The sequence below is a fragment of the Podarcis muralis genome, chromosome 11 (genome assembly GCF_964188315.1).
Source record: "Podarcis muralis chromosome 11, rPodMur119.hap1.1, whole genome shotgun sequence".
NCBI lineage: Eukaryota > Metazoa > Chordata > Lepidosauria > Squamata > Lacertidae > Podarcis > Podarcis muralis.
In genome coordinates, this window is record NC_135665.1 from 32,045,163 (window position 1) to 32,062,142 (window position 16,980).

General features: G+C 43.0%; 1 protein-coding gene across 11 annotated transcripts in view; it reads right to left on the reverse strand.

Moving 5' to 3' along the window:
- The window catches only part of ADGRV1 (adhesion G protein-coupled receptor V1), a 235,158-nt gene that overhangs the window by 63,860 nt on the left and 154,318 nt on the right, over positions 1–16,980 (reverse strand). For all 11 annotated transcript variants that reach the window (XR_013394656.1, XM_077936223.1, XM_077936222.1 and 8 more), the window contains one exon: positions 1,789–1,905. Coding sequence is in view for 10 of the 11 variants with exons in the window: in XM_077936223.1 (XP_077792349.1) it covers positions 1,789–1,905 (117 nt within the window). In the remaining variant the exon portion in view is untranslated. The remainder of the gene's footprint in view (positions 1–1,788; positions 1,906–16,980) is intronic.

Genomic DNA, 16,980 nt, shown 5'->3' on the forward strand with positions numbered 1-16,980 from the left:
GAGAGACTTCAGAGAAGTGTCACCAGCCCAAGGTCACCCAGCAGCTGCATGTGGAGGAGCGGGGACGCGAACCCGGTTCACCAGATTACGAGTCCACCGCTCTTAACCACTACACCACACTGGCTATAGGATATATAGCCCTCATACAGCAAACAAGAGACACATAATCCATGTATTCTCCCCCTTTCCCCTAGTGTCGGGTTACCAAATGTCCCCGTTTCCCAGGGACAGTCCCCGGATTTGCGAATAAGTCCCCGGAGAAATTCCATCCCCGGAATGTCCCCAGATTTCATCTAATGTCCCTGGGAAACACAGCAGCGGCAGTCTCAGCAGCCCAGAGCAGTTGGCTCTGACTGGCTTCAGGAGCTGCTCAGAAGTCCCCATTATGATGGTGGTGCAGGGGCTCTAAGCAAAGGCTGCCTCCACCTTCCCTGACCCCAGAAACTAAGCTGTGAAGGGAGGCTTCATGCTGCCTATCAGAGCAGCCTCCCAACTCCTACTTGCGTGCAAGCAGGAGCGGGGCGGGGATCCCTCAGCTGGGAAGGGAGGCTTAATGCTGCCTATAAGAGCCTGAGTGCATGCAGGAGGGGGCAGGGATCTATCAGTTAGGCAACGGGAAGCCTCCCTTCCCAGCTGAGGGATCCCTGCCCCCTCCTGCTTGCACGCAAGTAGGAGTGGGATTGGGGCTGCACTGATGGGAAGGGAGGCATTGCGCTGCTCAAGCCTTGCCGCTGCCGTGGCTCTCGGCCCTCGTTCTCCGCCTTCCATGCCTGACCCACAGCGCACCGCTTCCCCACTACCACCACTGAAGAACCAACAACTCAGGGGCTGCCCAGGCTCATGGAGAAAGGAGATAGAAGCCTCGGAGGAAGGGGAAACGTGGCGGTTGAGGTCAAGGCAGCAGCCCCCCCTCTGCCACCACCATTGCTGCAGCATCAATGTCCCGAATATGTAGTGTTGATTGATTGATTGATTGATTGATTGATTGTGTCCCCGGATTCATTGAAAAAAATCTGGTAACCTTATGCCTAGTGCCATCCAGCCCCATTTCAGGAAGTATAGTGATAGTTATGTTTTAATATTGTTTATTGTGATTTTATTAATGTATTTTGATGTTGCTTATAGTACACCCTAGAAAGATTTGTATTCTGAAAGGCAGGATGTAAATAATAAACACTAATAAACCACAGTTAATTGGTGATGGTATTTCCATTTACTGTGGTTAATGCTGGATGGGAAAATCTTCCAAATGGGTTAGTCAGAGGTCACAAAGATCCAGCGTTGCATTACAATATATATTCATACCTCTATGAAGAAAGTTCACTAAAGTGGACAAATTTTTTTGTATTAAAAAAATGTACCAAAAGTATGTTTAGAAAGTAACTTCTCCAGTGTTCAGAGATTTTGTAGCTATAGATATTTTTTCAGTGTATTTCATTTAACTCTACAATGGAAAGTGCCCACAGCCTCTAAAGGTGTACCATCATACCACTTTAAACTGTTATTGCTTTGCCCCAAGGAATCCTGGGAACTGTAGTTTAACAATAAATTTAACTGTGGTTTTAATAGTCAATCTCCCATCCCAGGGAACTCTGACCAGTGTTACCTCTGTTAAGGTAATGGTGGGGGGGGGGTCTCCTCAGCATCCTTAAGAAAATACAGTTCCCAGCATTCCTTGGAGGAAGCCATAACTGTTTAAAGCAGTTATTTGGGGCGGAGTGTCTACCAAAGCAGCTCACTCCAAGCAACTGCTGGATACATGTAAGAAAAAGTAATATACTTACTAACCTGAATAAGCATCCAGCTGAACTGGCAAAGATAGAGATAGTGAGTGATGGAGCCCAAAGCAGAGCAGCTTTCCTCTGAGAGTTGTTGGCTTGTGTAAGCGGAGGCCAAAAATGAAATCTGGAAGGAAAATCATAATCATCATTAAAAGGGTACATAACAATAAAGAAAATGTGTTTAGAATAGGGAAGAAAACCAAAAGGATCCACCTCTGTACATGTTAATGTTCTGAGACCAATTTCTTAAATACAAGGACTGAGAAATAAATTCGATGGAAATCTAGCATTACAATTTTTTATATTTATTCATCTTTTTTTAAAAAAGCAATGAAACTAAAAGCAGCTTTCAAAAATGAACATTAAAACAAGGATAAAACAAGGTTAAAACAACCTTAAATAAGATATTATATGTCTGTCTGTCTGTCTGTCTGTCTCTCTCTCTCTCTCTCTGTGTGTGTGTGTGTGTGTGTGTGTGTGTGTGAGAGAGAGAGAGAGAGAGAGAGAGTGTACACACACACACACACACACACAACCTTTCTGCTTATCTTTTAGTAGCTAGGGGGTGCAGTTGATTCTCATATATATATATATATATAGGTGTGTGTGTGTGTGTATGATTCAACTGCACCCCTCCCTAGTAAAAGATAAGCAGAAAGTCATGATCCCAAATTTGGTGAATATGAATATTTCCACCTGCTGCTAAAACAGACTGTGATGGTGCTAGGCTTGCCTCCCCAAGGAAAGAATCTCATAAAGCAGAGAAAGCCCATTCTCAAGAACTAAACACTGAGTACAGTTGCAGAGTACAACAAGGAGTACCTGTCATGGACAGGCTGGATGCAGAGGAATGATGGGAGGAGCCAGCTGAGGAATCCCCAAAGGAGGAAGGCTCAGGGCCAGGGGAGTGGTGGTGGGACGATGATGAGTGGTCAGAGGGGGAAGAGGGAGCAGACTGGGAGGAGGTGGTGTTGGAAGCAGAAGAGGTAACAGGGTTTAGTGAGCAGGAAGAGGCTTGGCAGACAGCATTCCAGAATCGGAGACAGAAGCAAGTCTGGAGAGGAGGCGGGGAGCAAGAGGCAGAGATCAGGCAGGTTGCTGAAGAAGCCAGGGAGTCTTCCCATCCTGCTGTGACCAACTCCCCTCCCCACTGGTCTCCCAGGACCAGAAGAGGTATGAAGAGGGCAGAGCAAAGAGAGACAAGACAAAGGAGCCTCAGGTTGATTGCACCACACATTACAATCATTTCTGCTTCTTACATGGATAGGTAACAAGATTTTCACAGATTTTACTGGTGCAAGTTGTTTCAGCCGAAGTTATCCAGCCATTTCTGTATTCTGTGCTACAAGGGAGGTTTTACATTTAAGACTGTTCAATCAGCAATTTTTGCTTTATGGAGGCTCTATGCCATCGTCCCGGGCATAGATTCAGAAGGGCGCAACTAGGCCACAGCAGTCCCAAATGTGCCACAACACTGGGAGGTGGCTCCCTTTTCTGGCAGTGTGTGCAGTGTGTATGTCTCCTTTCTGACACCCACAAAGTTGTTGAGCTTTTTTTAAATAAGACTACATCTGGGTTTTCCCTGCCATTCCCAGCTAAATCCCCCCCCCCGGACACCATTTTTAGGACATGTCAGGAATTTTCCTGACATATGGCAAGCCTAGTTAAACTTAACATAGAGCTCAAAGTGCATCCTGACAACTGTATTTTATTGTAAGTGATAATACTGTGACATGTAGGGAATGACATCTGCATTGTGAAATGAACACATCACTGAAAATTATTTTGCACTTGAAACATCTCAGCTTGTAAAAGCAAAAGAAAAGAAAAGAAAATATAATGAGCATGCTTGATTACTGCGGAATGTAAACACTGCAAGGTTAATGGCACTCCCTTGCAGGAGGTTTGATCCTACTTGGGTATGTTTCAAAAGATGCTGCTGTTCTTTCTTGCAGGAGTTTTCCTGTGGGGTGCTGCAGGGGTCTGTAACATCCCCTATGGGTACATGAAAGCACTTGGGGAGGTCATCAAAGAATGTGGAGTACAGAATCATCAGTATGCTGATGACACTCAATTACCTCTCCTTCTCCTCAAGTCCCACAAGGCAAGATAAATCTCTGATTTTCTGTTTGGAATAAGTAATGGGCTGGATGAGGGCCAAAAACGCTATCCAAATAAGGCAGATTGTTTACCTGTTCATGAGATTTCTGTACAGTCTTTCAACATACAATTTCTAGTGTAGTTTACAGTGTAAAAACCAAAACAACAATATAAGAAAAACAATTGACATTTGTCTTTTCCCAGGCCTTTGGCTGATTAAACACTCCATGGCCTTTTAAACTGGAGGTGGTGGTGGTGGTATTGGTCTTGTTTGTTACTATGGTATGTATTATTGTATTTTTATATTGTAAACAGGCCTGTGATCCTCAGATGAAGGATGGTATAGAAATCTAATTAGTAGTTAGTTAGTTAGTTAGTTAGTTAGTTAGTTAGTTAATACCAATATTAAAAAATAAATTAAAATAACATAGTAGCAAAATATCTAAGACAGCCTAGTTTCAAAAAGTATGACATACATATATATACATAAATATGAACCTACACATCCTTCTCCTTCAGGAAAGATAACAGCAAGAAGAAATAACTAACATGGTATGCTAGAAATCTGGGGTCATTTTAGAAAAAAGTAAATTCCTCTTCAGCTTGGATTTAAAATCCAAGCTGAATAAGAGTTTGGGGTTTTTAAATGCTGCCTTCTTGAGAAAAGCATTCTAAGACCCTGAAACTCATGTCCTAAGCATGGATATACAAGTTTTGGTGACATCTGTAATTAAAAGCACTAGTTTAGATTTCGGCTGGGTGATATATCAATATATTGTTCCAAACTGGTTTGAAGTCCATATTGTGATAATGATTTCATAATTTTGTGTCTGACAAATGTTTAGGAACCTTTGACTCAAGAGACAAGAAATTTAGAAAGCACTGCTCATCTTTTTGTAGAAGCTAAGAAAAAACAATAAAAGATCGTTAATTCTGGCAATAAATAAATTCATTGCATCCAGGCATGAGTTAATTGTGGTTCATCCAACTAGATTTAGGGAATGTCCAACAGATGGAATAAACTTTGCAAACTTGTTCCTTTCCAGAACTTTTTGCTGAATGCCTTTATACTTTCCAGCCATATTGGCTGCATTGTCATATGGTTGCCCTCTACATTTACTGAAATCTATTTCAAGTTCACTGAAGTAGTTCAGTATCAGTTCAGCCATACTTTCACCGGTATGACCAGCATGCATGACATGCATGGGCAACTGGGCCTAGATAGTAAAGCCTTCCTTTTTTGGGGGGGGGGGAATAGCAAGAGACTGAGGCCCTCCTAGAATATGTGGTCCTGGGCTGCGGTTCTCTCAGTCCATATGTAAATCTGGCATTGCTGGGGCCTTTTGCGTGCAAAGCAGATGCTCTGCCAGTGATCTGCAGCTCCTTCTTGTAAAACTGCTCAGAAAGCTTTTCTGTGGATAAGTACAGAAATGTAATAAATAAATACAACTGACTCACTCAGACGCCAACACTGGTCAGTTTGACATTTCCAGGCACCTGATAAAATATACAGATCTCTCTTCAATGTTTTCCTCTCACTGTGATCATTTAGAGTAAAAATAAATTCTTACTAGGAAGGAGAAAATATCAGCATGTGTCTACTGTGAAAAATGTTGGTTTTGGAACATTTCTTCTCAAGATCATATTATTTCCCATTGAGCTTCGTGAATTTGCTTTAAAGAAAATGCCCTGGTAATGCTTCTGTTTCGGTTAACTACAGCTTCAAATATAGCTGCGAGATCATTAATGTTCTTCACTAACACTAATAATAGAAAATATAATCTTTCAAAACAGCTGGTGTTAATCCTTCGCTATTTCTTGCAGAAAGGCTTAAAACAAACCGCCGAGATCATTTGAGAACCCTGATAATGCTCCCTTTTGTTAAAGTACGACGCAATGCTAAATCTATTCAACTTAAGCACGCAAAACAACCAAAAGCAGAGGAAAAACCAAAAGGCATTTTTTAAAAAGTATTTATTTAGCTGGTTTTATATAAGAACACGGCTAGGAACTGAAGTGAGATGGTGTGCATGGTGTTCTGCTCACACCTGGTTCCTCTGTCCCTGAAAAGACCCCTTCCAGGGTCAATTGGTTCTTCAGATTGACATGCCTTGAAATATGAAATTTTGTCCTTCACAAAGTGTGCAGGCATAAGTGCTTTCTCCTTATGCATGTGTGTATTATTTATTTCAGTGACGTACAAGGTGAAGTGCTGAGGCTCACTGGTACAGCACATTCTTTATATGCGAAAGGTGCCAGGTTCAATCCTTGGCATCTTCAGACACGGCTGGGAGAACATCTGGCTAAAACCCTAGAAAGTTGCTGCCAGTCAATGCAAATACTCAGCTAGATGAACCACTGGTCTCAGTATAAGGCAGCATCCTATATTCCTAACAAAAGAAATATATTTACTTTTTTAATAGCAAAACATTCTGGCTTCTTGTTATAAGAATTTAGTATTCACATTTTGGATACAGTGGTACCTCGGGTTAAATACTTAATTCGTTCCAGAGGTCCGTTCTTAACCTGAAACTGTTCTTAACCTGAAGCACCACTTTAGCTAATGGGTCCTGCTGCAGCTACCGCGCCACCGGAGCACAATTTCTGTTCTCATCCTGAAGCAAAGTTCTTAACCTGAGATAATATTTCTGGGTTAGCGGAGTCTGTAACCTGAAGCAAATGTAACCTGAAGCATATGTAACCTGAGGTACCACTATATAGGATTTTTAGTGATTAAATGTGTCCTTCCAGGATTGATTGCACACCTGCCTGAAGAGCATGCACACACAAAAGCACATAGATGCTCTGGGCTCTCTAGCTCATGCTACATATATCTATGTCTCATGGTATGCATCCAGTAAACCTCTGGCCCTTGGTGTTTCAAGAAATGTACCACCAGTCTAGGGAGGACTGAGGAGAGAGCCAAACTCTCATGCCTGGGCTACCAAAGCCTTCAGTGTTCTCTGTTCCTAGGAGCTACATGACGAATTTTCAAGCAGCGAGCATCATGGGAAATTGGCGAGGGGAGGAAAGAGATAAATTTGAAGGTTTGGGGAGGTGACTTGAAGATTTGGAAGGTTTGGGATGGTTAACATTTTCCTGGATGAGCCTTTAGAGTGAGTTTATATTATATTTTGTTACACTAAAAGAAATATGAGAAGTGTTCTGTGGTGGAACTTTTCACAATAACTTTTGTTTAAAAAGCCAACACTTTAAAATACATTCTATTCTACTACCAAGGATACTGTTGGATTGGATGAAATTCCTGACGTGATATAAAAAAGCTAGGACAAAAGTGTACATAGAAATAGACGCACACAGGAATGTGTAGCTGAATGGATATTAACAGGAAATCCAAGCCAGTTTCCTCTTATAAATAACCACTTTGAGCCATGGAAGGCACAGTGTAGACATGGAAAATAAGTAAAGAACAATAATACTTTTAAGGAATGAATGAATTAAATAATAACAGACATTACATCATTTTTGAGGTAAAAAGCAGGGGCTAAGATTCAATGTACTTTTTTTTACACTAGAAGTTATAGTTGTACAGGCTGGTGAGATAAATTGGGAATTGCTTTACAGCAATGGCCATAATCCTAAAGTCCTAAATAAATGGGATTCTTTCAAAGGAAGTGATCTGTACGTCTGCACTGGCTTCACATGCTCATAGAGCATTGGGTTATACATATGTACCTGAAATGAAATCCTGTTGAAATAAAGGAATCTAAATATATTTAGAACTAAAGAGTTAGCATGTGAACCTGTATTCATCATCTCACAGTAATGAGCAGCAAATACTTGCATGTTATTCAGAGATATTGATTTGCTGCAGGTTGGCAATAACCCAAAATTGGGTACAACACTAAATAAATGCTTAGGTTTGGACATGATGCCTGATCAAACTCATAGATGAAAATAGGGATGTGCTTGCAATGTCTCCTTCTTATCCCAATATTCCACTTCACAAGCTCCAGCCCATACACCCCATGACATGACATGATTGTGTGATGCATTTTTACACCCTGTCAAAGTCTTTGAATCATACAATTTTACAGGTTTGGGAGGAACCTCAGAGGTCATCTAATCCAACCAGCTGCTCAATGCAGAATCTACAATGCAGGCTGCAATTAAAAAGGTAAAAGTAAAGGACCCCTGGCCGGTTAAGTCCAGTCAAAAGTGACTATGGGGTTACGGTGCTCATCACGCTTTCAGGCCGAGAGAGCCAGTGTTTGTCCACAGACAGCTTTTTGGGTCAGGTGACCAGCATGAATAAACCACTTCTGGTGCAACGGAACACCGTGACAGAAACCAGAGCACACAGAAACACCATTTACCATTCCACTGCAGCGATATCTATTTATCTACTTGCACTGGCATGCTTTCGAACTGCTAGGTTGGCAGGAGCTGGAACTAAGCAACAGGAGCTCACCCTGTTGCAGGGATTCGAACTGCCAACCTTCTGATCAGTAAGCCCAAGAGGCTCAGTGGTTTAGACCATGGTGCCACCTGTGCGATTACAGCACCCTTGGCAGATGGCTGTCCAGATTCTGCTTAAATACTTCCAGCAAAGGAGTGTTCACCTCCTCCTGAGGAAATCTGTTCCAGTGTCAAGCAGCTCTTACCATAAGGAAGTTTCTCTTGATGTTTAGCTCAAATCTGCTTCCCTACAGTTTCCACCCATGGGTTCTTCCCTTGCCCTCTGAATCAACATCTACAGATTTAAATGCTAAAAGGGTTTTTTGTTCTATGGCTTTCAGATACGCTAGAATATAAATGACCTTAACAATATATTACACAGTTTGAAATATAGCTCACTCTGGAATAGGTTGAAATGTCAGGCTGCACACTGCAGGGTGCTCTGATATCTTCATACATGCATTTACTTACAGGTGCACTAAACTAAGACCCACCCACCCAGATACTGAACCCCTAGATACTTGAGGGGATGAGGCTAAAACCTACAGAACACCAAATGCTAGCAACTCACACCAGGACAATTTTAAAAAAGCATCCCAGAAAAGAGAGAGAGAGAAAGAAAGAAAGAAAGAAAGAAAGAAAGAAAGAAAGAAAGAAAGAACAGGAACAGTGATTTTTTTCAGAGATAGGCACCAGAAAACAGGGAGATTTGCTTCTGTGCCAACATAACTTCACAAGCCAGGACCTAAGTTCATGTAGCTGCGCAAAAAATGCAATTGCTGATCACTTCCACCATTTGGTTTTTATTTGTGAAAAATCATAATCTGATTCAGTTAAACTATTAAAAAGTCCTCTTCCCTGGCAATGTCTCCTATGTGCTTGGGAATATGTAGTTCCTGCATAGCTAAAAAATTAGTTAATGAAAAAACGACTTATATAACTGTTGACATTTTCTAGCTACTTGAAAGAGCAGTTGTTTACACAGTGCACTGGAAGGCTGTGTCCCACCCTGTTCTCCTTTGGCAATGAATATGTTTTTATATTTAGGTGTGAAGAGGGTTAAGGGCATTGTCATACTTATCCATACATTCCAAACACTCTTCTATAAACAGCAATTAAGATGAATAACCTGATGCAAACCCAAGGCTCAAAATCTGCTGTTCTCTGTTTAAAAATGCTGACAAACATTAGCTAGCTAGTTTGTCAAGTGCTCCTATGCAATGTGTGCTCTTTTTTTGCATTAAAGTGCTTGGTTCAAAGTTGGTAGTTTCACCAAAGCCTTCTGAAGCCCACTGCATCTAACACTGTGTTCCCATGATTTGTTGCAGGCCTGTACATGTAGCCCAACACAGCCCACCAGACACATACAATGGCCCACCAAGAACTCAGCCTGTTTGTTTTCTGCCCGATGCTACAAAACAGGGGGATGACCTGGCATCCCTCTGCTGAAGCTAAGGTATCATGCAATAACATGACTAGGAAATAGGGTTGGTGATTAACAACTAAGCCTTACACATGTCTGCTCAGAAGTATGTCCCACCAAGTTCAATGGGACTGACTCCTATGCATGTGGGGTTAGAACTGCAGCAAAAGGCTGTGGCCGTAAATACATTTACTAGAGTGTATGTCCCACAGAAGTCAGAAGGATTTACTTCTAAATAAATATGCTTCAGGTTGTGCTGTAAGTCAATGTCGCTGCAGCAGCCTTTCTTGTTACCCACAGAATCCCTCTCCCCACCACTGAAATTAGGCTTCAAAGAAGCATTCATTTGTTGCCAATACACTAGGCTGCAGTATGTGCTTGGTTTGCCAGCTGTGTGTGACAGTTTCTCCGGTCTGTGAATGTGTGCAGAGGTCTCCAAAGGCTGCTATCCCATGCCCAAAGTTCTGTTGGCTCAGACAATTTATGGCTTTCATAGCTTTGTCCTGTGAATTTGGCTTGGAAAACAAAAAGCAGCTGGCTCAGCTGTTGGGAGGACCTTTCTAGTACCATTGTACCTGTGCTAGTACCTTTCTACCCAATGGGGTGGAGGGAGCGGGTGGCGCTGTGGTCTAAACCACTGAGCCTCTTGGACTTGCCGATCAGAAGGCCGGTGGTTTGAATCCACGCAATGCAAAGAGGTGAGCTCCCGTTGCTCTGTCCCAGTTCCTGCCAACCTAGCAGTTGGGAAGCATACCAGTGTGAGTAAACAGGTACCACTGCAGTGTGATGGTAAATGGTATTTCTGCATGCTCTGGCACTCGTCACAGTGTCCCATCGCACCAGAAGCAGTTTAATCATGCTGGCCACATGACCCAGAAAGCTGTCTGCAAAAGCTGTCTCCCTCGGCCAAAAGCGAGATAAGCGATGCATCCCATAGTCGCCTTTGACTGGAATTAACCATCCAGGGGTACTTTACCTTTTTTTTGTTTTTTTGTTACCTTTACCTCATGAATAGGATGCCTCATTTAGCCATGCTTCCAAAGCATTTCCAATGGCAGATGAATGCAGTGCACACTGCAGAAACTGGTCTTTTCTGTTATAAAATCATAGGTGCTGGTTCCTGAGCTCTACGGAAGGATTAGGTTCCACAGCACTGCTGGGGCCCCTGTATGGCCCTGCTATGTAGTACGTATAGCAGTGATGGGGAACCCATGGTCCTCCAGATGTTGTGGGACTCCCATCAGCTGCAGCTAGCATGGCGAATGATCAGGGAAGATGCGCGATGTGCAACAGGAGGGGGTGGCCACTGGTTCCCCATCTCAGAATGAGTCACAGGACTGTTATCCTATTTTGATTCACTATTTATTTCGTTTCACAATTTGCATGTTGCTTAATCACTGTAATCTCTAAGCAGTATTGAACCAAATAGTCAATATAACATAAACTACAGCACCATGCTGTATGGGAGCTTAAGAGAAGATTCAGATACCTCATCAACCAAGAGCATGCCTATATTCAAGGAGCTATAGTGAAGAAGAACTATACTTCACAGATGGTACTAAATGATACCAAAAATGTCACACTGAAAACCTGTGCAGAATACAGGAAAGCTTATATATTGCAATGGAATCATTTACATTGCTATATTCAACCTGAGAACATCACAGTGCTATAAATATAAAAGCTGTAAAAACAAAACAAAACAAACTAGCTTTCACCTTAAGGACTTTATTTGGAAAACTGTGTGCCCCAAAGAATTTTTCTTACTGTCTCCTGCTTTCACCTCTTGTTCTTTAAAGAGATTGTGGAAGGGGCATTTATACTCTGGTTTCTCTTTCAATCATAAAAGGCACACTTGACAATCCTAGACAGAGCTTGCCTCAATGAAGAGGCAAAAGCTAGACACCTTTACCACAGTTCACATTTTACTCTTTGTCTTTTTCTTTTCTTCCTAGCCTATTTTTTAGACTGATCCTCAAGACCTGTGCTTGGAAATGTTCCAATGAGGACAACAGGACTAGTAAGCATATTATGACTGTGGTCATTCTTTAGTTAAAAGACTAGATGCTTTAAGTTTAACACATGAATCCAAGTACTGCAGGAAAAAAGTTTGGGGGAGGAAGTGGCAAAGCAACTGCTAACCCTAATGTTGCAGATGGGCGAGGCAGGCATGGAAATGTCTGGCTTCCACTGACTGAGCTGCTCAGCTCCCAGAGAAAGGCAGGACATGCAGAAAACAGTAGGAAAGGTGGAGGAGAGGACACATGAACCTAGGAAGGTAGGAACCAGGGAGGCTGACAAGACAGTGTGCCAAGGAAACCATGCAACAGGAGGCTTAGGAAATGTGATGGAAGGGGTGGTCCAAATAGCAGTGAGAGGAAAAGAAGAAATGTGAAAGAATCTGATGGGAGCGAGAACGGTAGAAAAAAGTTGCACATGGTCAAGAATTGAGGGGTGAGAAGCATGCGGTTGGAGAATGGATGGCAGCTAACAGATTGAGGTTGAATCCTGACAAGAGAGAAGGACAGTTTTGGGGGGACAGGAGGCTGGCAGGTGTGGAGGACTCCCTGGTCTTGAATGGGGTAACTGTGCCCCTGAAGGACCAGGTGCACAGCCTGGGGGTCATTTTGGACTCAAAGCTGTCCATGGAGGTGCAGGTCAATTCTGCGTCCAGGGCAGCTGTTTACCAGCTCCATCTGGTATGCAGGCTGGTACACTGAGACCCTATCTGCCTGCAGACTGTCTCGCCAGAGTGGTTCATGCTCTAGTTATCCCCCGCTTGGACTACTGCAATGAGCTCTATGTGGGGCTACCTTTGAAGGTGACCCGGAAACTACAACTAATCCAGAATGTGGCAGCTAGACTGGTGGCTGGGAGTGGCCACCAAGACCACATAACACCCGTCTTGAAAGACCTACATTGGCTCCTAGTACGTTTCCAAGCACAATTCAAAGTGTTGGTGCTGACCTTTAAAGCCCTAAATGGCCTCGGTCCAGTATACCTGAAGGAGTGTCTCCACCCCCATCGTTCTGCCCAGACACTGAGGTCCAGCGCCGAGGGCCTTCTGGCGGTTCCCTCGCTGTGAGAAGCCAAGTTACAGGGAACCAGGCAGAGGGCCTTCTTGGTAGTGGCACCCGCTCTGTGGAATGCCCTCCCACCAGATGTCAAAGAGAAAAAGAACTACCAGACTTTTAGAAGACATCTGAAGGCAGCCCTGTTCAGGGAAGCTTTTAATGTTTAACAGACTATTGTATTTTAATATTTTGTTGGAAGCTGCCCAGAGTGGGTGGGGTATAAATAAATGATGATGATGATGCAGCAAACTGATTGGGGGAAAAACCCTGACTGACTGTAGGCCTCTAATGTTGTTCTCAATAATATGAACTACCAGGTACCTTGCTAGAGTACCAGAGAAAAGGTCTCATTTACACATGATTTGTGTCAGAGCAGTGCTTCACCATTCATTCAGCCAAAGTGTGAACAGAAACAGTTCAGGGCTAACAGGCAATTAATCTGTAGGCCCTGAATAATACTGACAAGGACAATGCAAAAGGAGAGCATAGCAAGGGGGTGGTGTGGATGTAGAGCACAATAACTTGTTTCTAAATAGTGCAAGCAACTACAAAATAATTGCAGGAAATCAGGGCTATTTCTACTGTTAATGCGTCCATTCAGCTCAGGAGCACTCTCTGTGGCCCTTTGAAAAGTGGATTATGCCTACGTACACTATCATTTTCTGAATATCACATCTCGCGGCTTGTGTATTGTTAACAAAGATTCTGCAACCAGCTATCAGTGGCAAAAATCCAGCTAAGCCTTTTCACACTGTCTTGGTTCGGAAGCAGTGTGTGTGTGTGTGTGTGTGTGTGTGTGTGTGTGTGGCCATTCTGCAATTACTGGAAACAAACACAAAATCCCATGTTTAATGTCAGTACAAGAAATGCAAATTCAGTATCACAACCCAGGATATCTTCCAGAATGCTTGAAAAGCGTCAGCATGCTGAAATGAGCTCATCTAACATCAAGAAGTTTCTTTAAAGCTAAGCCTTACTGCAGTTGATTTGACGTACCTATCAGTGGTCTGAAACAGGAAATACTGAAACTTTTACTTTCAAGCACATTCATAGTGCTCCCAATATAACTAAACTCAACTATTTTGCATTAACTGCTGGGATAAGCTTCCTGGTAACATCCTCCCATGACATTACAAGAACCATGCTGCCTAGGGGAAGCTGTGTATGGGAAATCTGAGAGCCCTCAAAGTTAAATGGGCAGTTTCCCGACTGGCTATGGGTCTGCCCATGCATGTGCCTATATGGGAAGACTGGCAGCCAGTCAGGGGAGCTTCCTGTGGAATGCCTGAGAGCTGGTGCATGAAAGAGGAATTAGAAGGGGGTTTCTCATGATGTATGAAGCAGCAAAGGCCTGTGTGATGCCTCTAGATCCTGCTTGTGCCAGCCCATGCCTGTTTCTTACAAAGCCTTCTACATTAGCTTGGACTCTTCCCTACTTCCTAAGATTTTGTGATGGAAATAGAGTGGCTTGTCTGACATTAGGGATGGGGGATAAATTGGATTCAATTCACATTTAAAGGTGAATCTAACCGATTTTCACTTTCTTAAAACAATATGCAATCCCCCCAGTGAAGCTAGCCCTAGAAATCTGCACTTCTCTGAATACTGCAATGCCAAATAATGTGTGCAAAAATGCACTCAAAGGTAATGTGTGCATAAAATGTGTGTGAGAGCAAAACTAACATGCAAATGTGTGTTAAATTAGGGGAAATTGCTTTGCAAAAAATGTGCATAATTCACACAAAAAGCCTGATTAAATAAAAAGGTCGTTGAGAAAATTAAAGTTGAAAACTAATGTGGAAATGTGGAGAACTTAACTGAAGAAGAGAAAAATGAAAAATGAAAAAGCAAAATAGTCAGATTCACCCCACCCCACCTACCTGAGGCCACCTAGTGAGTTCACGGCAGAGACGAGGTATGAAGTGGAGGCTTCCTGATGCTGTTCCATGCCCGACCCTAATTTTCAGATTGTTGGCTGGAATGGGAGCTGCAATAGGCAAGCAACCACACCATAGGGTTGCCATATATCAAAAAGTAAAATTCCTGACATCCGCTGAACTTTTTTTAGGAAGACCCCAACCTTTTTTAAAGAAACCCATCAAAACTGATGAGCATTTTGGGGGAACAAACCCAAATTGTTAAACTTTTGGGTTTTAAAATAGTGATTTTAAGCTTTTTGAGCTGTTTCCACTGCTATTTCCACCACATTGCCATATACCCAGGTTTTCCCTGACATTTTGCCAATTCGGCAAAATTCCCCCCCAATGACATTTTGACACCCCAAAACCAGGACGTGCCAGGGATTTCCCTGCATAAGCGCAAAGATCCTCCTATGTTGCCTTTCTGGTCCATGAATACGTTGTTAAAGGTTTATGTATCATGAAATATGAAGCCTCAGCTGGCCAGCAAAATGGATACACATGCCATCCCATTCATCAGATGTGATGGTATCCAGGCAATACACATGCTTTTCTCCCATGTGGAAGCAATGTATGTACAAAGTAAATAATGTGGCATATGTGATGCAGCTGTGTCTCCCAGATCCCTGGCTCACAGTGAGCAATGAATACAGTTCAACATGGCATAAATGAGTGCACACTGTTCTGCGTTTCCCCATTTTTGAGCTCTGAATTTGGCCTGAGGCAAATAAACTGGCAAGAGAAGACTCTAGCTCTTACATTAGAGGAACATGATCAAAAAGAAACTAGAGGTACCGTACTCTGCTAGAGGCCATATTGAATGTTGATGACCTTGCTAAAGAGTGTCAGTAGATAAGGAAAATTGACCTAGCAAACAAAGGTGCAAAATACTTAGCATATCAGCTTCATGCTGGTACTTGGGGGAGGGAGGACAAGAAGACTGAATATCTCTGCCACTAACAACAACAAAAAAAAAGCATGTTATAACAATTACAAATTAGCCTACTTCCTCCACAGCCTGCTTCCAACTCTGCAAAAGGCAGAAGAGGGCTTGATAACAACCCTGCACTGAAAGCTGCATGTAATTAAGTTCACGGCTGATTTTAGAGGTGGTAATCTTGCGAACAGTAGTCACGGGAACTGGCCATAGTTCACAAAGTGTTCAGTAGTGCATCCTGTTTATCAGCTGGGTATGGTAAAAGTGACAGTGGCAACTATCAAATCACTTCTTAAACTGATGGGGAATGAAGAATGGCACCACAACATGAGCACATCAGACCCAGCCCAGCAAATGGGATGAAATGTTAATTCCCCAGCCCAATTCAAGCATTTGAGCAAATGCAGGGGGGGCTTTTTGCAAGGGAGTGGGGTGCATGCCAGCTGTGCCCCAGTACCCTAGCACATGCTGGTTTTGCTTCAGATCTTTGCCCCAGCCACCAAAAGCACTTAGAATCCTCCTTCAGAACTTCCCACTGAACACACAAGTGTCTGAAATGGATTCAGCACACATGGGGACCTCCCCTCTCCCCTCACCTGTTTAAGCCCACATGTGTCCACTCGAATGCCAGAATAGGACTTAAATTTCCATATAGAACACACATGCTACCCTCTATTGTATGTATGTAAAATGTAATCCCTCCCCCAATGAGATTTCTAAAGCCTTAGAATGACCACAGCTATTAACGATGGAGGTCAGGGTAACCACACACATACAATTTTTTTGTCTCACTTTCTTCATGCTAAAAAGGCTTGTGCGCAAAATCACACACCTAATGAAGGTATGCCAGCATTACATCACTCACAAAAGCAGAAAGCAAACGGCAAGTCGGAAATCAAACAGAGAAGTTTGAATTCAAATCTTCAGGCTGTGCTGTGCTGCATGCTGATGTTCCTACATAGTCTCTCTCCCTCAGACAATCATGGGAACGAGCACACATTTAAAGGAGATAATGTATTGCTAAAGCAGCTTTAGCAATGAACCTTTCGGGAGCTAGTGACTGCTGAACTGAGATGCGTCCCCCCCTTTCCCCAGCGAGTGCTTTCTCCTCCCCCCTCCCCCCTTCCCCCCTCTACTCTCTCCGTCATTGCTAAATAGTGCCGGCTCAAACTGGCTCGCTCCAGCCTCAGCAGCATCTTCCTTTCTCTCCCTCCCAGCTTTTGTTCCCCCTTTCAGAATACGGCACTCTCTTCTCCGTTCTAAGCGTCAGGAATCTGCTAACGATCAGTGCTGGCAAACTGTCATTTAGCAGCAGCCGGTCGTTTTT